Source organism: Cupressus sempervirens, chromosome 5, assembly GCF_028749045.1.
Source record: "Cupressus sempervirens isolate cs-2001-9-10 chromosome 5, ASM2874904v1, whole genome shotgun sequence".
NCBI classification, from domain to species: domain Eukaryota; kingdom Viridiplantae; phylum Streptophyta; class Pinopsida; order Cupressales; family Cupressaceae; genus Cupressus; species Cupressus sempervirens.
Window position 1 is genome coordinate 1,008,092,149 of NC_143122.1, and position 25,897 is coordinate 1,008,118,045.

Consider the following 25,897-nt stretch of genomic DNA (forward strand, 5'->3'; position numbering starts at 1 on the left):
GTATGTAAACTCCCCTTAGAGGAGAGAATGAAAATTAGTAGTCAAATGTATATTGATTGAAAATATTTCAGAATTTGCAGTACATTCCATAAACGATAAGACTCCTAAAACACTTCATATGAAGTTGACCTGAAGATCCAGGAAGGAATTCAAAAGTAATGTTTATATTTTATATCAAGAACATCACATGAAATCTCTTACAAACAGCTTCAGGATACATGCATTTTTCGTTCACAGTTCAAATCCTGCCTACTTGCACATTTCTGATTCTTCAAGCAAGATAACATAGTAATTTACATAATTTACACTAGTCGTAACTCATACACAACCTACTCATGTAAGTAAATGGTAGAAATAATTGCATGCATATTGCTCCATAATCCTTATTACCTCCTTATTTCTGCAAAAATTGTTGTTGAATCCATAATAGATGTCAACATAAAGATGCAGATTCCATGAGAGGGATTACAAGACTGAGCAGTCCATCAAGATTATGAAAGTTCAGATTGATAGCCTTTTTCACCACAGATATTTCATGTTCTCTATAACTTGAATCACTAGCAGCATCCAAAGCACTACCTGCTTTTGCAAAAGCTGCAAATGATGCACTAGCATCATCAACCTGCAAGTATAAAAATATTCTCTTACATGCTTTAACTAATAGAGACTGAGAAATAAGTACAAAAAATTGTTCAGAGGATAAAACAAAGCTAAATTACATGGATCAATATCACAGTGCAATTTCATATTCTAGAAAAACATGTATCATCTACCAAATGCCCCAAGGCAATTTTCAACTTACAAATTGTAACAAATGGTTATAGTGTTGACAGTGTTGTGTATCAATCACATAATTTCCTGATGCATTTAGAGATGGAACTCGTTTTTGTTGATTCACTACTTTTAATGCATGGCGATTCAAGTTGTCAACATCAGACGCTAATGAACAAGGAGATTCACCTGCACAAACAAAAGTTTAAATACTAGTAAATATGCTAATTATAAATCATAATAAGTTCACACAACTCAGTATACATTACTACATTTTACTACAATGACAATCAACAACTACCCTGGGCATTAGATGTCTCTCCGTCTGCACATACTATCCATTACAGAAAAGACTAATCTTAGAATTGTCATACAAAAATTTTGGAATTTCAACCATATAATGGACAAATCAAGAATTCTGATGCCTAAAATCCAAAAAATTCACTGAAAATCTAGTTTCGCAGTATCTTCTTTAATTAGTTAGAATTTGTTGTTGGGAAACTTGGGTAGTTAAACAGTTGGCATACTTGAGGGAGTTACACGGATGGGAGCATAAGAAATTTCTCCGTATCACAGTAATATGTCTCCAGAAGTCAAGAGACTTCAGATGAAGTTTCTTCAAATCTCTCTTAGAAATCAAGAGCTTCCTACAGAAGTTTCTTATTCTTTTATGTATAAATCACATTGGTTATCTTCCTAACTGTCGATATTTTGTTGGCAGAGGCTAAAAGCACTAAAGAAATACAATAGGACTTGAGGTTGTTTTTACGTTTTGCATTTAATTGTACAGATTTTTCTAGTATAAAATATTCTCAGCTCCCAGCAAGGTATTAGTAAGGAGAGAAACAATAAAAAGGACTAAGATGTTTTTCCACTGAAGTTTTATTGATTGATTCTAATATTGCCAATCACTGAGTGGCACCTTATCATGTTTTTAAATAAGGGCATTCTCATCCTGGTTCTCATCAGCTTTTTCTAGGTGGCTATTATTAAAAATTTAACAGCTTGCACTATAATGATGACTATCAAATACCAATATAATATGTCTTTGCTTTCAGTGAAATTTTCATCAGTAGTTATAGTTTTTTCTATTTTTAATTTTAAATTTTTTAGGTTGTATAGAACTCCATACTTTTTGTTCATTTAAACATTTAACTGGTTTTACTTTTTGATATTTATTATTTTCTTTGTTCTCAATGGAATGACTAGATGTAACCATCAAAACACATGATTGTTTAAATGCTCTAAAATGATCAACTAAACTAATGATCAGGAGTAAGATGTTTGTCCAGTAAACTATTATCGATTGACTGATAATTATTAATATTCCTAACCTTTGAACGGCATAGTATCATGCTTCTAAATAATGGCATTCCCATCCTAGTTCCCACCTGCATTTTCTAGGTGGCTGTAATGTCCCCTTCCTAAGCTAGTTCAGCATGGTGGCATCATTAGGTTATTTAGCCGATTCCCAAGCGCTAATGATTAGGATCAGGAAATCTTGGAAGCAGTATCAGGTGGGATGTCATATTTAGACATTTGAATGAGCATAACATTTCTTTCTACAGCCTTTTGGGTTAACTCTCTCATGCCTACTATTTTTAGTAAGTTAGTTATCAGCTCCAACAGAGTTGGCATACTTGCTATTTTTAGTATTGATGGTAGGTCCAATTTTGATGATCATCCCAACTTTGATATAGGCCAGGGATTTTACACTAAATGATGATAAATTATATGTTAATAGAGTTAAATTAAATATTATATATTAAATTTATCGTTATTTTTATTTATTTACTTAATGAAGGGACTATAGAGGCCAAACATTAAATTGAAGATGATTTATTTTAATGAATGGGCCTTTATTATTTATTGCTACAATGGGAGATTGGAAATGGAAGTGCTTCTTATTAAATAAAAGCGAACAAAATATTCCTGAAAAATAGTGAAAAAATTAAGCTATTTTTTAAAACAATGAAAAAGAAAAGCTATTCCAAGAAAAATAGTGAAGAAGCATGAGAAATATTCTCAAAAAGATAGCAAAAAAGCAAAAAGTGTTTCCTTTTCCTGAAAAAGCAGCGAAAAAGCTACAAAAGAAGGAATAGGACTCTCATTTAGGGATTGTCATGTCCCCAAATTTGAATGTAATAATTTAATTTAATTAATTAATTAACTGGTCCCAAAAATTTAAATAATATAACAAAAGGACCTTTAATTAGTTACTTTAATTTATTAATATGGGGCACAAGTTAATAATATTTGTATTTGTGCTTCCGATTGATTTAGTATATCTCGGACCCATTTTTTATTTAATTGTGTCTGTAGGTAGGTGTGGCCGTCAGCTATCTTTGTACACCCTCGGAAAGGTTTCCCCGACAAGTATTTAAGCACAACATGTAGGTAGTAGTAGGTATGCGATTTGGTTTATTATTTCTCTACAGCGAATTCCTATTGGGATTTCTTTGTTGTTCGTCATTTCAAGAGTGAAAGATCTTCTCTACTTGGCTCTTCCGACTTAAGTGGGATTCAGCCCTCACCCTATTCTGTTTGTATGGTTTTTCTTGGATCTGGCGAATCAGAGCGGCATTTTATCTATCATTGTATTTGGCAAATCTGAAGTGCTAATATTGTTTCTCTATGTGCACTATCTTTATTTGCAAATACTCATATCTGCATCAATCTATGATTTGGTTTTCAATACTTGTACTAGCATTGTTTGGTGTCTCTGACGAATGCAATCATTTGTACGCCAACTCTGAGCACAATCTCAATCATTGGCACAACTTGTAATACCTTACATCCCACACGACACTATACCATCCGTACACTTTCCATAACCCTTGCCTCCACCATACATCACCACATAGCCTCTTTCCATATCCCGCACAGTTGCTTCCTACACCGTACGACCTCCTCCCTACACCGTACGGCCTTGCACAACACAGCCAGCTCCACACCCCTTCACTATATGACTACATCTCCATACTCCTATCGTACGGACTCCACACCTCCACCATACAACCTGCCTTTGCATATCATACATCCTTCCCTATACCATCCGTATGGTCAGCTCCAAGATATTGTACGGCCAGCTCCATTATACCGTATGGTCTTTGTTTTCCCCTCCCAATTCGGTGTGATACATGTTTTCAACCGTACACCATCTTCTTGCATTATATGACCACTACAATTCGTCTCCATCAATTGGTAATTTGGTCAAACGAGAGGAAATCCTTACGCAAGGAACGAGAATATTACAGGGATGTTAAAAAAGATTTTGATATTGCTTCTATTTACTGAAAATTACTTCTTTGTCGTTGGTTTGCCAGACCAAAAACCCTAGTTCGCAACATTCTTCATCTTGTTGAAAGATACGATATGGAGTATAATCTCATGATTTTATTTTAAGGTCACATTTGGGTAGTATTGGAATTTAGGTTTTTAGATTTGCAAAGCTTATTGGATATCAAATTCGCTAAGAACTTCGCAGAAGACTGAGAAGGATTAAACTTCTATTTTTCTGGTTGTAACTCCTTCCTTGCTGGCCAAACCGTTTCCACCCAGCCATATCACTTCTTGAGGGTCAACATGAAGATTCTAGAGCAGCCATTGGGGTTTAAGGAGCCAATATCTGCATTCACTAAAGATCATAGTTGTTGTTTGACAGATCTAGACCCAACCATACCATTTGAAGCATTTTAGTGAAGAACCTAGGGTTGATGGAGCTTATACATGCTGATTATTATTACTGCAGTCATTTATGTTCATTCCCAGCAAATGGGTATGTTGTATTTGTGTTTATGATCAGACTTATCCATCTGGATATCTTCACTTTTGTCTTTATATTGCACTTTCAATTTGAACTTGATTTTAAAAGTGAATATTGCAAGCATTTCCTTTATATTTGCTGTCAAAGTATTGTATTTATTGCAATATAAATCAGCTCTTTCTATTCTGTTTATCAGATGGTCTTAAACTCGCAGGCAAAATTCAAAAAAATTAAGCAGATATTTACAGCGGCTAATATTTGAAACTTAACAGCTTACACAATGATGATGGCTATCAAATACTGATATAGTGTCTTTTCTTTTAGTGGCATTATTTTGGAACTTCTAGTTTTTTCTATTATTAAACATCTACATTTCTGAACTTCTATAGCACTCCATAATTTTGTTAATTTTAACATTTATGTAGTTCTATTTTTCGATGTTTGCTTTCTTCTCGAGGAAATGACTAACGATCGAGATCTGCAAATGGGTAGGAGTCTTCATGGTTATATTATAGTAACCAGGGTGGACACAAATGTCTTTGTTGGAAATTCCTTGGTTGATATGTATGGCAAGTGTGTAAGAATGGAAGATGCTTACAACTAAACCCTCTGAAATGATCGCTTATTATACTATAGATCAATGATTTTTAACCAAAACCTAGGTTGAGGACAGCTTAAGAAAAGGGCTTCAAGAGACAAGTGTTAAAAACTTGAACTCTTCAAATATATTTTGAATGAAAAATCTATATAAAATACTAAATAACCCTACCTAGACAGTACGAAGTTCTTAGTAGATAACTATAGATAAATGCATATCAGCTGAAATTATATTATGATGACAATGCTTTCCTTCACCTGTACCTTCATGTTTTACGGTTAGACTGTCAATTCCATTATCTTGCAGAACATTGAATATGGGTAACGTCTGACACAATAACAGAGTATGTCTAGAACAAATAAGCGTTCACCCTTCCATAGCATAGAAATCCCCAATGTGGTCCTCTCAGCCATGGCAATTACAAATAAAAAAATTTAAATCAACAAAATTACAAATGAATACAATGTTAAATTCTTAAAAGTGTAAACAAAAACTAACCTGTCGGAAACATAACAGTAGCTGATTTAAGTTCTTGTCTATGTCTGCTTAAATACAGATTCTTGGCCATCACAACATGCATGCATGCGAATCCTGTGCATTGGTAGGCTAGAGCAGCAGCTGCCCACTTTCCATTCCGTTCATACACCTTAGCACAATCCCTATAAAAAAAATGAGAATATTTTATAATCAATGTAGTCAAGAATTAGGAAGTGAATAATTAAATATAAACCCTCAGTGACCTTTAACATACTGTAGAAACAAAAATAGTCTGAACTTCAAGTTTAAAAAGCTCATTGAAGCAATCTTCCATTACAAAGAAGCTTTAATGTCCTTAAATTTTTAAGCTTTTAGGTTTAGCTGGTCCATTCACTCTGAAAAACACATTTTGTTGTTAAAACTATGTAACCTCACATATATATAATAGCTAATAGAAAAAGGGGACTAACATGTTACTTTTCAAAGACCAACTAGTAATTGACCCTAGGACTTCTCATGTGCATGTTAGGGTGCCCTACAACCAAGTGAACGGTCCTTTTTGTAACCATGTTATTTTTCATGGACCAGCAAGGACCTGAACCTAGGGCCTCCCATGCGCAATTTGGGGTTCTCTACCACTGAGCTACAAGTCCTCTTTCTGATGGGGAAACTTGAAGACACATACAAAAAAAGTGCATTTTTTGACCAAAAGATATTAAATCAATTTTTTGTCACTTGAGAAAATTTCAGGAACAAACTGTGGTAACTACAATTTAAGACTTCAAAGCAAGCTTCAAGGATGGATTTTCATTTGGTAAATCTTACTCCTGGTAGAGATTGCTAAACTTGAATTTACTTGGAAGCTTGGTCAATATAGTCTAAACCTAGATATACAAATTTTTAAGAATTTATAAGTTCAATGGAAAAAAATAAAAACCTTCTGTGAATTTCAACCATTGAGTCTCATTTTCTGAATTGGTATCAAAGGTCTTCCTACTACAGTTGAAGACAACTTATCAGATATCAAAGGTTCTCTGTTTAGAAGCTCTGTCCATTTAACTAAACAATTAGCCCAAACCATTTTTTTAAAATTTACAATTTTAGAATGCATATAATCTGTGAATTTGCTCGATCAACTCCAACCATTAAAATTTAAATGCAACTAAAAGGAACTTACTCAGAAAGCCTAGCAGAGTATGTGAACAAAGGCATAGATTTATTTCCCCAGTGCCTCACACTATCAGAACTCAAAGGCGGTTCTAAAATTGAAGCACTTTGTAGAAATTTTAAAGATGCACGGAAATAGAAACCAACAGCTTCAAGTTCATCGCCTCCATTGCTCTGGATCATACAATAACAAAGAATTAACCAACCAAAAAGACTTTAATTCACACATCACAGATCACACAAAAATCCTAACGAATTTTGGTCAAATCCAAAGAATGAAGTGTATGGGTAATTTACATGAAACAAAAACAAACCTTAATCCTATCTGCTTTCTGTTCCAAATCCTTGCCTTCTTCTAAAGCTGCATTTGCCATATATGACTTATGTTCCCTATTTGAACTTACAAGTGCTCCCTCAACATCCCTTTCTACAAATCCTTTCCACTCTGAAGATCCTTGTCTTTCAGGTCTAGTGCGAAGAGATTTAGTATAGCATGAAAGCTTAGATGAATTGGATGTAGAAGATACAAATGGAGGCCAACAAGATGATTCCTTTTTCAAAGGTTTATTATGATCAGAAAACATCTGCATTAATCCATGCTCCTTTGACTGTTGGTTGCTATGTTCTGCTATCTCATGAAGAATGCATTCTACATTTGATGAAACAGTTTTCACTTTTTGCTCTTGTTCATCTTTATTTCCTTTGCTTGCATGAGGCTGAATAGATTCTGTCTTTAAAGGTTTTACTTTTTTTCGCTTAGGTTGGCCTTCCTCCTTCCCTATTTCAAAATCCACCATGCAATTTGTTTCTACCACCCCTTGATGGGTTGCCTTTCCTTTCTTCTGCTCCATGAGTTTCCTTTTCTTGGTTACCTGCTGCTGATCCTCAACTTTACTTTCTCCATTCAAACTTTCTACACCATTTTCTTTGGTTAATGCAGCATTTGTTACAATTTTGAATCTGTTACCTGTTTTCTTTGATTTCAGAGGCAAAAAATCAACCCCTTTGGCATCATGCACTGCCATGGAATAACAAAAAAAGGTTATGTAATCTTTTCTACTAGAAAAATATTTTCCAATACATGACAATTATTGGATGATGCTTTCAAAGAATTTGCAGCTGTTACCTGGATGGTTTTTCGCCTTCATTTTTTTTGCAGACTTGCACTCCTTTAATTCGCTATCCATCTTACGCTTAACATTTAAAGTGTGTGCACGATTTACTTCAGGCTCATGGGCTGTCACGAGGCAACCAAAAACTGAAACAATTACATCCAAAAACAACGACAAGAAACTCACTAATCACTAAATGATCTATCTACAAAAGGAAAAACACTATATGAAAATAACCATCTATATTCTAAAACTGTTGGAAAACAATTATTTTTATTTCATGCCAATAAATGCAGATTCATATCAAAGTTTCAAACTCATAATTATCTGTAAAAACAGATCATGATAACACAGTATCATTTCTTGCAGAAACATTGACATAGTAAGTTAGTTTCACCCTATATACGTCCCATCTGTAAGAATTGTTTTTGGTGTTTGAAGATTGGCTTTCAAAACAATTATTACATTCAGTAACTTGCAGCAACATGTGCCATGCAGAAGTGTACACCTTCCATCTACAAATCTAACTTGAACAATCTATAACCCAGGTGGTGCAAGGACCAAAGTTATAATTTATGCAATTAACCTACTAAAATTCAAACATGGTTTAACCATAAAATGATTGATAAGCCAGAGAAGATCTGAAGATAATAGAGGCAAACATTCATATAAGAGGTGCCTGTGAAGCATTCTGATTGAAAAGACTTGATACTTTAGCTATATCAAACAACCGCCAGGATTTTATAACAAACTAATGATATATGCATTTCACAGTTTTTGTTAGTTGCGACTGTCAAATATGCCAAGTTACTTCAGCAGTGATTTACTAACATCTATGTCCTATCACACACCACTACAAGATAGTAGTTACATGGATGATAATTGAAAGGCAAAATTGCAGGTATAATTATAGTCTTCAGAGCATGCCCATCCCTACATTGATATTTTATATGCGCACTGACATACATGATCAATTTTTTCTATATTTTATAATGACAATATATATAGACACACACACACACACAAAGTCTAATTCTATAATTACATGTAGAGCATTGGATTAAATAGAATCTTCAAGTCTGAATACCTCATAATAATAACACTTTCACTTAATTGAAAAATTTCTCTGGCTAGCTTTAGAAACACAGATCTCCAATTTAATATTTTTCAATTTGAGCCTATTAAGCAGGTTTGGGGAAGCCAAGGGAAACAATGAAGTGTTCCCAAATTTCACTGTTGTAGAAACTATGGTACTCTGTAGCAATTATGAACTGTATTCAAGCCCAATTGAACCTTAACAGGACCAAGGGATAATTTTTCTTAGTTGGATGTTGCATGCCCTTAGGCTTAATTTGGTTGAATAAGTTTCCAGGCACTGTTTGTGGATTTGCTCTCCAAAACCTACCATGATTATTTATGGGAGTTGGAACAACTGATGGCTTGGTTCCAAAATTTAAAAGCTCAGGCACAATTTATCTAAATAGGTTAAGATAATTATTGATATATATGCACTTATGTTTATCGGATACCTAACCCTTATAGAAATAACTTGCCTTATGAATTATATTTTAAACATTGTATAACATGATTGCAAGATCTAAACCAGACTTGATAATGACATTTTATTGGTAGAGGTATAATCTTAACTATGGATAAGTTTCTTGTTTTAAATGAACTTAAGATTTCAGAGCAAGATTTAGGAAAAACCCAAAAGGGGACACTCCATTTTTGTGTTTGCTTGGGTGAGACTAGGTATAGAACCCCTCCAAATTTTATCTTAAAAATTTACATGAAAAATTCACAAATATTCAAGCACTACAATGTAAAAGTCACTTTTTATTTAATAAAGCTTTTTATTTGTACTAGCCTTCTTTAAGTAAATAAATGTGTATGCACCTCATCGGACAAGACTATTACAGGCTATCCTTTGCCCTTGGCTTCCAATGTACAATGCATCTCTGTGTCACAAATCACTTATTGTTGTAAGTTCTTGTTTGCTATTTCAAATTTGGGTTCTACATGCAAATATTTCTTCTGTTAGATACAATCACTGGAAATCTCATCCTAGGGTACAATACTGTTCATAATGGTTATGCAACTGTTTTCTTCTGCCTTCTCAAACTTTGCTATTAGATTTAATTGAGGTGTATATCTGTTTCAGATAGTCTCAGATAGTCTCAAGTTAACATTAAATTAATTGGAATAAGATTGAGTAAGCAACATAACCATTTACAACTAAAAATAAAATTTCAGCACAGACATCCTCATTCCAGAACACTATGCATATTGACTTCAAATTCGATACAAAAGTAAAATGTTACAGGAAATTATGTAATGGAGGTAACATGCTAACCTCAAAGAAGAAAGAAACAATTAAAACATTGAAAGCGTTATTAACTTCTTCTTGAAGTTACCTGTGCAGGTCTTAAATGTCAATCTATAATTTTTATAATAGTCTCGGGAATTTTCTTTCAATGTCTAGAACAAAATATAATAATGACAAATGCAAAGAATCTATATGATGCATTATGAGAGTTAGCTGCATCCTGCACTGGTCAAGAAATATGCATTGGCTTATTGTGCCTCGCATATTTAAAGCTTGATATTAGTTCCATTACCATTCATAAACAACAGATATTTTAAATCTGTAAAGACAACATAGTTCATTTGAACAGGAGCTAAAAAGAACATTACCTTCACCTCCAGATGTCTCTTTTAGTATCGCCGTATCTTTAATTTTATTTCTCTGCTTGATTACACCATTTGACTTCCCTCCATCTTTAGACTGTGAAAAACTTACAGCACTTTCTTCTTGCTCCATAAAACTCTTGTATTGGTCAATTCTATTTTTTACAGGTAAGTAATAGTCCTTCCCAGAAAAAGAATTTGAGAACTTAACAGTTCCTGAAACATTTGGCATACTTCTCTGAACTGAACCTTTCTTATTACTGACAATCTTTATACTTGACTGTAAAGACCTTGGCCATATCTGGTTTGATGATTTAGGATCAAGCATAGCTGTTGAGAGAGAAGCTGGAAGTTGATCCTCTCCCTGAGTTGTTTCTGAAGGTATCCGTGCTTGTGAAATTGCATTTTGACGCTCTACCGCCTCTGTTGTTTCCTCTTCTGGGACATTACAGTGATTCATCCCAGGCCTGGTCAGACAAAAAAACAAACTAAGGCAGTCAAATTTCCCATGACTATTTATGCAAAGCTATATTGATTTTATTTCTTAAAGAGAAAACAAATGCACAATTTCCAATCAGAGAGTAATTTCTCCCTCTGAGAACAGATATACATATTTAAACTAGCATTTAACCCAGTATCAATGAAAACCAAAAGGACTTACAGCCAAAACATCATGTCGCAAAGCCAATTTTCTTGTTGAAGGGGAATCTTTAGTCCAATTGGGCATAAGCGCCATTTCCCACATGCATCACAACACACCCAATCATCTAATCCAGAAGCGTCGGTTGTTGTATTCTGAGTTGCAGCTTGTTCTGACAACAACTTAGTATCGTGAGCTTTGATAGTAGATGCATGCTCTATTTTTTTCAGGTCATGTTCATTGGCAACATCCCTTCTCTTTCCCCTCTCAATACCAATTGAAATTTCTCTAGCAAAATATTTGTTCTTTGCTTGTTTTGTATTCTCTTTGCGAAAAGCCATGCTGATTTCTTTCTTGTGGACAAATTGTTCATTCGTACAATTCGCAATGTTTCCATGTATGTCCTCCCTGCTATTGTTTTTTGATTGCTTCTTCTGCCCTTTGATAAAAACTGATTTTTCAATTAATGATTTCTTAAATTTTCCTTTTGAAACTACCTTGCTCTCTTGCTTCATTGTTTTTTTATTAACATTAATGCCATTTGTTTTTTTATTTTCCATGTCCACGCCCTTTACATCTTCTGTACTGACAAATTCATGAGTGGCTACACATCTGAGAACATTTTCTTTTGGAATTCCTTTATTTTCAACATCCAGCACATTCTTTTCCTTGTAAGTACTAGCTCCTGAAAAACCTAACTTACTCACTTCATTGAGTGACTTATCAATCTTTCTTACATTAACAACGTGCTTATGGCCTTTCTCCTTTCTGATTGCTGTTTCTGGCCCATCTGCCCCACCTAGCATTGATCCCTTTACTGTCTTAGATGGCATACAAGGATGTTGAGGAGCAGCAGTAATCTCCAAATTTTCACTTTTTGATAGAGAAACACTGAAATTCTTTCCATTAGCTAAAACATTTGGTTCTTCAAGCGATAGACTCGTTATGCTTTGAATATTTGTCTTCGCATTATGAGCAATTCCCATATCTGGCTTTCTTTGATGCATTTCCTTCATTGAAAATTTTGATGAATCCTTTGACACCAAAGATGCTTTAGATACTCTGAACTTTGTTCCCATATCTGTCTTTACTTTCTTCAGTTTATCACATCTGAATTCAGAATATTGCTCTTTTTCTGATTCAGAAATGCTGGCAGTGGTCTCTTTTCTTGGTGTCGGAGCTTGAATTACTTTCCCACATTCAAAGCCAATACTGTTTGCTTGGCAAGCTTTTTTAACATGTGATTTCCCTGCTCTTTTAATAACATTGGAAAACATGCTTTCCTTTCCCCGTCCTTCCATTAATATCTTTGGAAGAGGCGAAAGGAGAGAACCACCAGGCACCTCATATGATGTCATAAGCTGCCCCCAATTAACCAGAACCAATCAATAACACATTGCAAATCTACACAAAAATCCAAAATGAGACTTTATTTAGAAGAAAAGCAAATAAAGATTGAATTATAGTTTCTTACTTGAATAATTGATAAGGGACTCATATCAGGAGGGCTTTCCACCCTGGTAGTAACCATCTGACGTTTATCAAGACTTTCTAGTGATGTTGAAGATGATTTTTTAAGGCCCAAGCCAGTGGAAATCACTGTATTTGTTTGGTGGGAAATGATATCAGAACCAAACTTGAAATGCAATTTGACACCATTTGTAGGTTTGTTCTCCACAGGGAGCTTTCCATCAACCTTAGCATCATGTATAGCCAAAGTTTCCTCTGTAGATCCATGTAATGTGGTATCATTATGAGATGAATTTATGCAAACAATTGAATCTCTTCTCCAGGCTCCATCAGTGATTGCCAACCTTGAAGATTTCTGCAACATACACATCATAAGAAAACATTTTAAGTCGAACTAGAGACAAAAACTATATTAATACAATGCTTTTCCACCAGTCTTTCAGTATTTACAATAGCTTTAGAAACAATCTTCAACAACAAATATAGAATGTACCTCCACAGCACCCTCGCTTGCAGTTGTTTGGTAATTGTAATTGTGCACTAGCCCAGCACTATTTTGTTCTTTAGGTGTTTCAGAATTATGTTCTTGTACTGGTAAAAAGGAGCCATAATTTCCAAACTTTGGCCCTGTACAATTCACACAATGGAAGGTTAATCCTAAAACAGAAACAATTTTACTTTCTTATTATTAAGTTATTAACCTAAGGCCACTACAGAACAACATATTTGCTGATGTATTACATCTGTTGACACAATGTGTATTATGCATATCAAAGAACAACATTATTATACTCCTCTTCCACAAAGTCCACCAACAGGATTTAAAACTAATTCAGTAGTACAAATTAAAATAACTATAAGAAATCACAAATTTAATTGCATTTTGAGTTACAAATCAGAGCAATACATAGGAGACAAAATGATATCCAGACTTTCTGCCATTAAGAAATAATACGCGAATTTTGTTTGACCATAATCTTATCCTTAAGGAAATCAAAAACTATATAACAAAAACAAAGATTGTCAAAGGGATGTGAACATAGTTAAATGTACCCAAACAACATTACATTTAGCATTGCATTTTCAAGGTGAAAGGTATGACAAAAAAATTCATACAAAATTCAGCACAAATATTATCAGTAATCAGTTCAGAAGGCAGTTTCTACATCTGATGTTTACACCTGATCCCCAAAGGGTATCTGTACCTGTATACAAATTAAGCATACATATTTAAAGTAATCAAATACTAACATGAGAAATGGATATGCAATGGGCAAAACATAATTCTTTGTTTGTTGTCAGGGTAATGTTGTTTGTCAGAGACAATAAAGTTATATGCACTAGTTACAAGATTAGGAAGTCTGATCATTATCGTGACTGAATTAGTTCTAATTGGCCTAAATGACAAATCAATTTTGTAGCAAAGTTGTGACCCATGAAATAAAAACAAATGTCCCGGACCTTAATGCCTTCATCAATAACTGAAAGACATAATTTACATGCATGCACTAATGATTGCAAGCATCATTGGAATGATTAAGAACCTATATACAGTGATAACAAAGGAGACATCTTCGACATTTGCCATGTAAGAAAACATTTAACCATATTAAAAGAGATGCCAGACTATTCAAATTCTACAATACATTTGTACTATGCAAAGTCTTGGATAGCATCCTTACAAAAGAAAATAAGAATCAGAGCAAAATTGAAACTCTAATCAGAAACAAATTATATTGCTAAATGGCCAAAGAAACTAACCAAGAATATCAAGTTATAATGGCATGGTATAAAGTCCAAAAGCAAAAACATTAAAAGGAGCTCCAAAATCAGATTACATACTAAGAATCACTAGTCTAAAAACATATACCGACCAGTTGTAAACTTCAAATGCTTAAGTGAAACATAAGAGAAAAAGCATACCTCGCTTTTCACAAAGGTATTCCCCTTCAAAGTGACTTCGCATTTGCCCAAAACAATAACTAAGTCTACGTTCCTGTCATCATAAGGAAGAAACCATGGTTAGTTTTCTACAAATTTGCAACTTCAGCTTCCTTGGACAATATATGAACTCCCAAAAATAAGAAATGACAGCGGTAGGCAATTTCAACCCACCAGATTGTAATATCATTCTTCAAAAAAGACAATACGAAATATTTATGCACGTGAGAAAAAAGAAACATAGGAAAACATAAAGACAACCAGGATCTGCTCTATTTACCCTGCCAACCAATAAGAGCCATAGTTTTGTTATTTGTGTTAGTACTGTGAATTTGTGTCAACTGAGAAGAGGACAATAAAGCAAGGGTTACCAAAACAAAACGGTGCAACAGCATGATAGGGATTGAGCAATGTTGCATATCTAAAAAGTGCTCCATATTGTTGTGTTATGTTTTGAAGTTTATGTTGTGTGTAATCTTGGTCATGTGTGTTTGAGAGTCTAAGACTACAAACAGATAGAGAGAATGAGGTGTCAGATTTGGAGCTGACAATGAGAAAAAAGTGATTCTTAGGCACAACTATGTTTGTAAACAGGGTTAAAGAGTACAGCAGAGAGTCTCTACAAATAGGTTGAATATTCAATAGTAGCTTTGGAAATGAACATATCTAATTTTATGGCATCAACATTTTGGATCACACTCCATGATCCATCATCAGGATGAGAGTGCTGGAGATGAGAAGTTCTAAGATTGTGGAAGAACAACATATAGCATTCAGATGATATCCATCATAACGATGAATAATATCCATCATCTTACAAATTTTCATCTCCAGCATTCTCTCTCATCTTGATGATGGATCATGGAGTCTTCTAGAAAATTGATGCCAAAAAATTACAGAGAGTCAAAGCCAGAATCTACCATTGAATACAAATGGATTTTGGAAATTTGAAAAAGTGAGAGGATCATTAATATAAAAATCAAAAGTAAGAAGATCAAGTTGGGATGGTTCAATCTAAGGGATTTGGCAGTTAAAAAATAAAATATGTGATGAGATAATCACAAGAGGAGGTCGGAATCTGACCACCTCTCAGGATTTTTAATCTCAAGGGACCCCAAAATTCCACCCTATCTATGTAAAATTCTGACAAACTTGAAAATTCTGCCCTTTTTAAATGGGAAATCCTAACAATTAGTCAAATACTGCCCAAGTCTAGGGGCAATCCAATGCAAAATTTCAACTTAAAGATGATAAAAACAAGAGAAATTGAGGATGAAAGATGAAAATCAATCAAAATCTTGGAGATAGGTGATCAGACTTTAAAGATAAATAAGGATGGAAATTAGATGTTGGGTAGTTTCAATTGATAAAGGAAGCAAATCAGAATGAAAAACCATGAAGATAGACCCTTAGAAAGAATTTGAATGCATGTGATGAGGGATGACAAGGCTAAAAGATAGATTGAGAAATCAAAAGTAGAATCAGAACTAATCCTGACATAGAGTCGGAATCCATCCACTTGTCAGGATTCTCAATCTCGACAACTCTGCCTTAGCATTGTGAATTGATTGGTGTGAATGCTGGAAACAAGAAAGTTGACAGATTGAATAAGATGAAAGTGCGCGTAAAAGGAGCTGAATCTTGACATAGGGTCGGTATCTGACACTAGGTCAGAATCCAACCTCCTATCAGGATTCTCAATCTCTACAACCCTCATATTTTTGCCCTCATTTCTTGTGAAAATATCAACTCCTTGGGCATCGTGGCATTGGGAAATAATCATTTCAAGGTGAAAATTAAATGTTTCATAGGCAAAATGAAGTTTTTATTTAAAATTGAATCAAGTCAGGGCAAAAAATAGTAAACTTGGGTATGATCGGAGATGTTAAGGAGCAAGAAATTAGTGATCAAAATTCTAACTTGAACTAAGAATCTGCCCAAACATCATATTCCAAGTTAAAAACCAAATTACAAATTTGATTGAAAGAGTGAATTAATGTTAGAGTGAATTGAGACTCAAAGAGGTCAAAATGCCCCTACTACATGTCCCACTTGGAGCATCATGCCTCTGATTTCCACCAGCTTGTAGAGTGGCAATTCTCACTTGAAAATAAGCTGTCCGCTATCAAATTTGGACTTTCGAGCACTTAGATGTAAAAATAGTTTGAAATTAACTTTTAAGAGTAGAAATTTCCAAAGTTGCTTTCAACTACTTACTCTAATAGTTTGAAGGTGAAAAACTCTAATAATTTGAAGGTGAAAAATGCTGAATTTAAAAAGAATTTTGTATCTATTTCAAAAATTTGATCCAATTCACCTTTTTTGTTTTGCAAGGTAATTTCAAAAGGAGATGCTTGGAGAACCTAGAGTGGTAGCAAGATTAAGCTTTGGACTCCAAAAGCAAGTGAATGGTTCAAAAATGAAATCTCAATCCAATCTCAAGATCAGGTTAAGAAAATGGATTTTTAAGAACAAGTTATGAAAGAAAAAAGATAAATCTACATGAGGAAATTATCATCAACCTAAATTTCCTAATCCAAGATCAAGATTCAAATGCATGGAGTACCATCACAAATTCAAAATCATGGCAATGAGAAGAGTTTCAATTTGAGAAGATGGAGGAAATTTGAGATTATGCCATCACAACTGGAGGCTTGATAATGTTGAGTATCAAAAAATACGTATCATGTCTATAAGGCAAGCATGATTAGGTGTCGTTACACTCATCTTCAACCAATCAGAAGGCTCGAGTTACACGTGTCCAAGCACAGCCAATCAGATTATACCAAGTAAACATGTGAAGTCCATCATGCCTCTACCTAATCTATTTTCCCATTGGCTCTCAAAAGCACTGCGAATTTCTTATATGCCCATAGAGTGGTGTCTTCATGTAATTTGATGAGCATTTAATGGTTGTAGCAATTGGGTAGATTAGGGTAATGTTGGCATAATCTTGGCCCTTCATTGTAATTGAACAACTCTAAAAGACCATGGCCATCTCATTTGTTACTCATTGGATTAAGGAGATTAGCTTAGAGGTAGAGGAGAGTAGGAGAAGACTTGCTGAAATTGTTGTCATACTACTACCAAAGTAATTGCTAATTCATTGTTGACATTCATGAGGGATTACTTGTGTTGCTTTGGAATATTGCGTGGTTTCTACATTTACTTAGAATAGGATTTTATCTCATGTTGGTTAAAAGTAGTGTTTAGTTGAATGGAAGATATTTTGGATGCACCTTTGGTGAACTCATTGAGACCAAACCACTAGATGCTTGTTGACTGTAAGTTTGTCTTGTGTGGTCGAATGGCATATCTATGAACTTAACTTTGATCATTGCTTGTACATTGATATGCATCAATGGATGGTGTTAATGAAATGGTAGTAGTTTGAACATCTTATTTTTTCCATAGGACATTGCACTAGCTTGGTTGATGTCGATAGCTAAACTAAGTCTAGTAGAGTCACAAAAACATTCACGATTTCTCGCCTTCTAGGAGTAGTTAGCTTTCTAAACCCTTTCTCTTATGTTTAATTCAGTTAGAGTAAGTTGAAGTAGTTAGTGTCCATTGAATGAATAGCATAAGTCCCTTTGAGTGTATCACATCATCCAAACTAAGTGGAAGTCCGCTATTAAAAGGAATCTTGAGGCTGTCTCATTTGATCACACAATCCATTTATATTGTTTAGCATATGAACATCCTTATTCAAGAGAGAGTTGAGTTTTTGGTATTTCATTCGAAATATTGAGTATTTGATTTCATGAGAAAACTCACACCAACTGGTGGCATATAGATCAACTAGGTTTTCATCTATTTTAGAGTCCATAAAATGTACAACATGCCTACAAATTTTCCTTAGTTGTTTATTGTTCTTCTATTTTCTTGTGCTTCCATTTTGTAACTTTGGGCAACTATTATTCAATTATTTATTTCACTTGCTTTCTATTTGTGTAAAATTGTATTATAGCAAAAGCCAAGTCTTGTGAGAGAGTTGTTTAGCTCCATAACAAAGTAATTTGTGCATTTTTTAAATGTTAATCAATTGGTATCAATATTAAACAAAGGATACAAAGGCTCCTCAAATATAGATTACATGCAAAGTTTCTCAATAGAAACGGATGACATAAAAGAAACAATCTAAATCAAAACTAACCACAAAAAGGAAAGATCCTAATAGAATGAACATTATAGAAAATTTACCTAGTTATTTTAACTCCCTTCTCTTAATGGTCATTCTACTAACTACCCTACAAAAGACTTGATATGGTCTACGAGTCATTTGGCCCCATATGCATAGGAGGCTAACTCCTCTTCAAAACTCTCTACAACATAAACTTGTTGCTGAGACCCTCCCTCATTGGGCTTCTAATCAGCCAACCATTTTCTACAGAACTTCTGGACTTGACAAAATTCAAGGACAAATTGAGTGTCTTCCAACTTGTCATGTCCCCTAATCATGATAGTGAAATAGAGGAGTTCTAAGATAAAATAATATAGTTTGGCATAATAATAATATGTTACTTAGATAAATATAGTAATATTGAATGAAATAATAATACTATATTATCTATTAATAATAATATATGATAATTAAACATATAAATATTATACAGGATCATAAATTTAATATGTCATAATATCAAATGCAATGTCTGAATAAGAAAGAGACTTATATAATAACTAGATAATGTGTTAAGATGAAAATATAAAGTTAATAATAATATAATATAAATAATATATGATTACAATCATATATAATAATATCATACATATACCGTATTATAATAGCAATATTAAAGTATGAAATGATAATCTAATATAATGACATTATGGTTAAGATATATTTTAATATAGAAACATTATTAATCAAAAGTTGTATATTAATTTCTTTAAATAAATAATAAAAGTTTCTCTATTATAAATTGTTAATATATTATTAAGAATAATATATTAAAAGAAATATAGTTGATATATTATTAATATGTTATAACCTAATTATTAATATAATTATATTACATATTATTATTATATAATAAATGGAAAGACACAACGCCTAGAATTAATTACTATATATAGAGTGTTTTAACATTGAGAGATCACCATTCAGCATGGAGAGTTATGGAGAAAAATAAAAGGAAAATACCAAAGCAAGTCAGCAATCAGGAAATTGAAATAAATTAATGAAGGTTCCAGTTGGGAACATTACAATGGTATCAGAGAAATATTTCCTACCATCCCATGAAGAATGTATCTAGATAAAATATAATAATAATTAAAAGTGTATATGCATAAAAGAGAAGTGAGATGACTTGAATAAAAAGAAAAATACCAAATGTGAAAGACAATAAACAGACAGTGATCTGAAATAAATTATGAATAGCCATTGAAGTTGGCGAACAACTGGATGAAAAAACTTTCAGCAATAGAATGCCACCAAGAAAAAAAGAGAATATTTAAGACTCGATTATGTAGGATAAAATTCCTCAATATGAACCCATGAGCATTCTATAGTCCACAACTATTCAATATAGAGATGGAGAGATGGCTGAAATGAATTTTAGATAGCAGCATTTGAAACATTGCATCATGTTTTATATAACATCAAACTATCACCCAAACATTACAGGCAAGCGCACAATGATTATATTGACAAGGCGACAACTTCAAACTATAATTTGGGAAAACAATTATGGTCAAATAATAGAGTAATGGTAGTTAGATATCATATTAGTTGTTGCTGGAATTCATGAAATTAGTAATCAAATTAAGGATCACCATTGCATATTCTTGAGGTTTGAAATCCATCAATTGATCCCTCATGACATGTTCTTGCTAATTCAAACCAATATCCCTTGTGAGCACTTCTATTATCACCGTTCAAAGAAGACTTGAATATGACCATTTATAAAATGGAGAAATTTGAACATTAAAGATAGCCAACAAACATCAATGAAGAAGAGACAAAGAATTTCAAAGGAAGGGAAACGATAAAATAAGAAAAGTAATTTGGAAAATGATGAAAGAAACCCATAATAAACAAATGCACTATTCTAGTGAACAAATAGTAATGAGGATACAAACAAGGAATTAATTCTTCTCATTTATGAATCTCTACAATTGGTACAAGGGAGCACATTCCTCAACATTACCAATTATATAAGTTTGTAAATTCACCATAGTACAATGATAAAGGGTTTATATCACAAGTAAACATATCGACAAGACAAAATAAATAAATAAATAAATTAAAAAAAAAATATATATATATATATATATCAGTGGCCTCTTTATTAATGTAGCTCACAATATCATGAGACACAAAGCTATATTGAAAACTATGCATCAATAAGAAAAGAGAATGTTGCATGGACATCGACTTGTCAATTACTAGCATATTGATAAAACCCTGAAATACTTCGCCGAACATTGAAGTTGTAACAAACAAATCACTTAAATTACAATGATAATTGTTATCAATAAGACAAGAGGAAGATATTCAATACCAACCTTATCAATAGAGATCTTCATTTCAATGGGACACTAAAACAATAAAACATTGTAGCCACATCAATAAGCATCCATCAACCTCCTATTTGGCGAAGATCGAAAACCTGCAATCCTTATTATATCAATCATTATGAGGATCAATCACATATCCAAATCCTTGAATGATACAAAAATTGGATCCACAAGAAATTCAGACCATAAAATTTATAAAATGGATAAATAAGGGCCATACCCTACATAATAGATGGGTGAAACAATGAAAATATTCCACATAGCACGAGACAACAACCGAATCATAGTTTGAAACCCTCAGAAAAGAGTAATGCCCAGGTGGGGCCATGATCCTAAAAATAAGGGGTAATCTCAATGGTTTTAATAATTCAATCAGTAAAGTCACCATAATGTTTAGGAAGGGCATCCAAGGTACGCATGATGATTATGCCTTTTCTTTTTAAGTTAGTATAATACTTATATACATTCAATTAATAATTATTATTATTTAATATAACAAAGCCTGATATTCCTATGGAATATTATTTCAAATATTTTCTTTATTAGGAAGAAAAGAAGTTAGTAAACTATATAGAATGAGGAGATTAATAAAGAATGGACTATTGTCATTTAGACTTAGACTTAGTAAGGTATAACATTAAGAAGTACCGATTCTAAAATGATCACAAGATTATGTTAATCAGTAAGAACTAGGTGGATAAGAGGGTAGGGCTGAGTCCTAAGGTAAGAGGGGTATATATTGATTCTTGGGTTTAGTTTTATCGAGCTATGGGACCCCACCACAATGTTCGAGGACTGTGGTATGGTATAGCATCTAGGCATGATGAGGGATGGAAGGTATCCATTTGAAAGGCGAGGACCAAGGTCTTGTCAAGCCTTTAATGTGATTTCCTTGTCCAATCCTCGGGTGACCTAGCCTACACATACAATGTAATCGATAGGATATGTATATATACATATATGAAGAATTATTTTGTTTAAATAATGCAATGATTGATTCCTTTGAAAAATAGGACAATATTATAAGCCCTTACAAGTAGGGACATTACAATGGAGCTATTTTTCCTAATTAAAACTATTAGCTTCTTTGAAAGTATACTTAGATGTACCAACTTGTACTCCTTGGTATAGGTATATGAATGTGTACTAATGATTTTGTGGTTGCAGGTTCACAATCAAGGAATTGCATAACATGTGTATTGTGTGTCTACATCGTGTCTTCATTTGTTTGCATTGTGTATGCTTTGTGTCTTCTTCGCATATGCTTCGTGTTTTCATGTATTTATGTGCTTTCTTCATGTACACTTCATGTTTGCAAGAACTCAAGAACACTTTATTTTTTTCATGCATTAAGATATAAAATTCATGTATGTCTTATGGACTCTTGCATCCTAGTATATACCATATATTTTGACTTTGTAAGAAAACATAGGTGTAAGTGATTATTGCTCGAGGACAAGCAATTTGAGGAAGGGTGGATTGTCATGTCCCCTAATCATGATAGTGAAATAAAAGAGTTATAATATAAAATAATATAGTTTGGCATAAAAATAATAATATGTTACCTACATAAATATAGTAATATCGAATGAAATAATAATACTATATTATCTATTAATAATAATATATGATAATTGTACATATAAATATTATATAGGATCATAAATTTAATGTCATAGTATCAAATGCAACATCTGAATAAGAAAGAGACTTATGTAATAACTAGATAATGTATTAAGATGAAAATATAAAGTTAATAATAATATAATATTATAATCATATATAATAATATCATACATATACCGTATTATAATAGCAATATTAAAGTATGAAATGATAATCTAATATAATGATATTATGGTTAAGATATATTTTAATATAGAAACATTATTTAATCAAAAGTTGTATATTAATTTCTTTAAATAAATAATAAAAGTTTCTCTATGATATATTGTTAATATATTATTAAGAATAATATATTATTTCTCAATGTAGTAATATATTAAAAGAAATATAGTTGATATATTATTAATATGTTATAACCTAATTATTAATATGATTATATTACATATTATTATTATATAATAAATGAAAAGACACAACGCCTAGAATTAAAAACTATATATAGAGAGTTTTAACATTGAGAAATCACCATTCAGCATGGAGAGTTGTGGAGAAAAATAAAAGGAAAATACCAAAACACGTCAGCAATCAAGAAATTGAAATAAATTAAGAAGGTTCCAGTTGGGAACATTACAAACCAAGCCATCTCTCTTGTTACCCAAACACAAGAATCGAGTTCAACTTCAAAAATTTAATGTTTGTTGATAAAAAATGACAAAAAGCTCTAGAATCGTGATTTTGTCAAAAATCATCAAAAGAAACCATTGCAAACTAGGACCATGATTTAGTGGAAAAATCATCAAACCCTCAATGCAACGTCGAGATTGCACACAATTTTGTGAAAAACTATCAAAAACTCCACTAAATTTGCAACAACTTCACTCACCCTAGAAACCCTAGGTGAGACTAGAAACACTTTGCAAGGAACCACAATTTTGTAAACAATCATCAAAATATTTTTTCAAAGATAGAGCCACAAGTTTGTGAAAATTTGTCAAAAATCTTTGTTTGGTAGAAAATGGGACAAACCCACAATGTTTAGGAAAAAATTGGGCAAAACCCTTTTGCATAAGAACAGTGAACCTAGGGGACTCACACCCTCCTCCAAACTTCGAAGTACTCATCACCGAGACGTCCCCGAATCGAGTGCTTAGAGTACCCCCACCTTTGTCATTCCACACCATGTTGCCGCTAGGATGGGTACTTGAATTTCTATTTTTAAAGGTTACTATTAGGTATGTATTATGTTACTATGCCAAATGTTCAATGGTTCTTGTTCATGTTAAAAAAATCTAAATTTCATAACTAGCATTTCAAGTTCTACATGTATAGTATACAACACCCTTTCGTGCCCTATCGTTCCCTCTTTGTCGTCCCCCGTCGTCTCAAAATTGAGACCCATTGTCCTCCCATCCCGGAAACTCGTCCAGGCATCTCATTGTCCTGACGTACCCAGTACTGGTGTTACATTGCATAAGAAAAAACATGTTAAACCTACAAAATCTGTTTGGGAAAAATTACATGAAAAACCCTTGCGACTAGAAAACATCTACCACGCTAATCATAACTTCACACAAAAAACAAGACCCCACATTTTTCATGAAAAAATCGCAAAAAAAAAGCCTCACTGGTATAAAAAGAAATCTTCAAAAACCAGATTTTTGTTCTTGATAAATCACAAATGAAAGCAAAAAACCACAAATTTGAATAAGGTAAAAAACAATGAAAACCCCTGTACTAAAAATACTCAATTTTTGTTGAAGCAAAAAATCTATTAAAAAAGTCTTCAAAAAAATTCTATAAATTTCCTTACAAAATGTTCAAGAAAAATCACTAATATTATCCTATTAAAAAATCCGACAAAAGACAACTTTTGTTTTAAAAAAATTGAGCAAAAAACTTTTAAGAATTTTATTTATGTAGTTAAACCACGAATTTTATTGGAGAAACTTGCCAAAAAACCAACCTCTACTCTGATACTGTGAGATGATAATTGATTGATATTCAATATTAAACAAATGAGACAAAAGCTCTTATATAGAGATTAAACGCAGAGTCTTCAAAAGAATCGAAACAGAAATGAGAGGCAAAACAAACATTTTAAATAAGAACTAACTACGAAAAGGAGAAATCCTAACAATGATCATTACCAAAACAATTATATTATTGTTTTACCAATTTTGTGTTTCAAATCAACAAAGAGCAATGGCCAACATAAGATAAGATAAGATAACAATATTAATGTCCAACAAGAGACCAACAAAGGGTCTAAGGGGCTGGAAGATACAACAGGGAAGATAAACAACCCAACAAGAACACCAAATGGTGTCCGAGAAAGAGCAAACAAGAAAGGGAACAACAAAAAATAAGAGAAGGACTAAATATCCTTTCTCGGTACAAAGAAATCCAGCATCGAAGGATAAGGCCCTGGGCGACCAAGGGTCCGAGCTTGTCTCTGATAAGAAGAAGAGTAGAAAAAAGTGGGTGGGAAGAGTTTTGTGTGTTGAAAACACCTTGCTGACATGTAGAGAATCATTTAGGTGAAGCTCAAAATCATGGAGACTACGCCAAAAAGAGCAATAATGAAGGACATTCATATGGACAAGAGGGAAGATAGCACTATCCCTCAAAAATTAGGCCTTAACTTTGGTGAATAAATCAAAATAGAAGATAAGTTTTTTAGAGCCATCATGAACGTTGTTGAAAACAAACCAAGGTTTTGTCTCAAGATCTACTCAGGTAACCTAAATATAGAAGGACTGGTGGAGTAAATAACAATAGTTGGAGAAACATTTTTACTTTGAATTAATTGAGAACCACAAATGTGTAAAAGATGAAAGCACATGTTGCATAGTGGTGCGACTTTGTGACCAAAAAAAAGATCCCATGCAATCGAGTTCAACATGATCAAGAAGCTCAAGGGGACATTCATATTGTAGAAACTTCACAATAGCCTTGTTCAAGAAGCCCCATAATCTATGCAAATCATATGTAAAAGAATATGCAAAGGAATTTTAAAGACTCAATATCCAAGCTAGTCACAAATATGATGAATAGGAAAAAGTCTCCAAACATGATGGGTTGTATATTTCAATTCCTGTCCAAGATAGATTTTGAAATAT

General features: G+C 33.1%; 1 protein-coding gene across 1 annotated transcript in view; it reads right to left on the reverse strand.

The window, feature by feature from the left end:
• Positions 1-433: 433 nt before the first annotated feature.
• Positions 434-25,897, reverse strand: part of LOC149559346 (cysteine-tryptophan domain-containing zinc finger protein 5-like) — a 47,500-nt gene continuing 22,036 nt past the window's right edge. Inside the window, exons 2-12 of the mRNA XM_089828396.1 lie at positions 14,613-14,685; positions 13,183-13,316; positions 12,694-13,044; positions 11,241-12,580; positions 10,586-11,046; positions 7,906-8,016; positions 7,094-7,797; positions 6,790-6,953; positions 5,634-5,794; positions 803-960; positions 434-622 (exon numbers count right to left, since the gene is read on the reverse strand). Coding sequence (XP_089684522.1) covers positions 434-622; positions 803-960; positions 5,634-5,794; positions 6,790-6,953; positions 7,094-7,797; positions 7,906-8,016; positions 10,586-11,046; positions 11,241-12,580; positions 12,694-13,044; positions 13,183-13,316; positions 14,613-14,685 — 3,846 coding nt within the window. The remainder of the gene's footprint in view (positions 623-802; positions 961-5,633; positions 5,795-6,789; positions 6,954-7,093; positions 7,798-7,905; positions 8,017-10,585; positions 11,047-11,240; positions 12,581-12,693; positions 13,045-13,182; positions 13,317-14,612; positions 14,686-25,897) is intronic.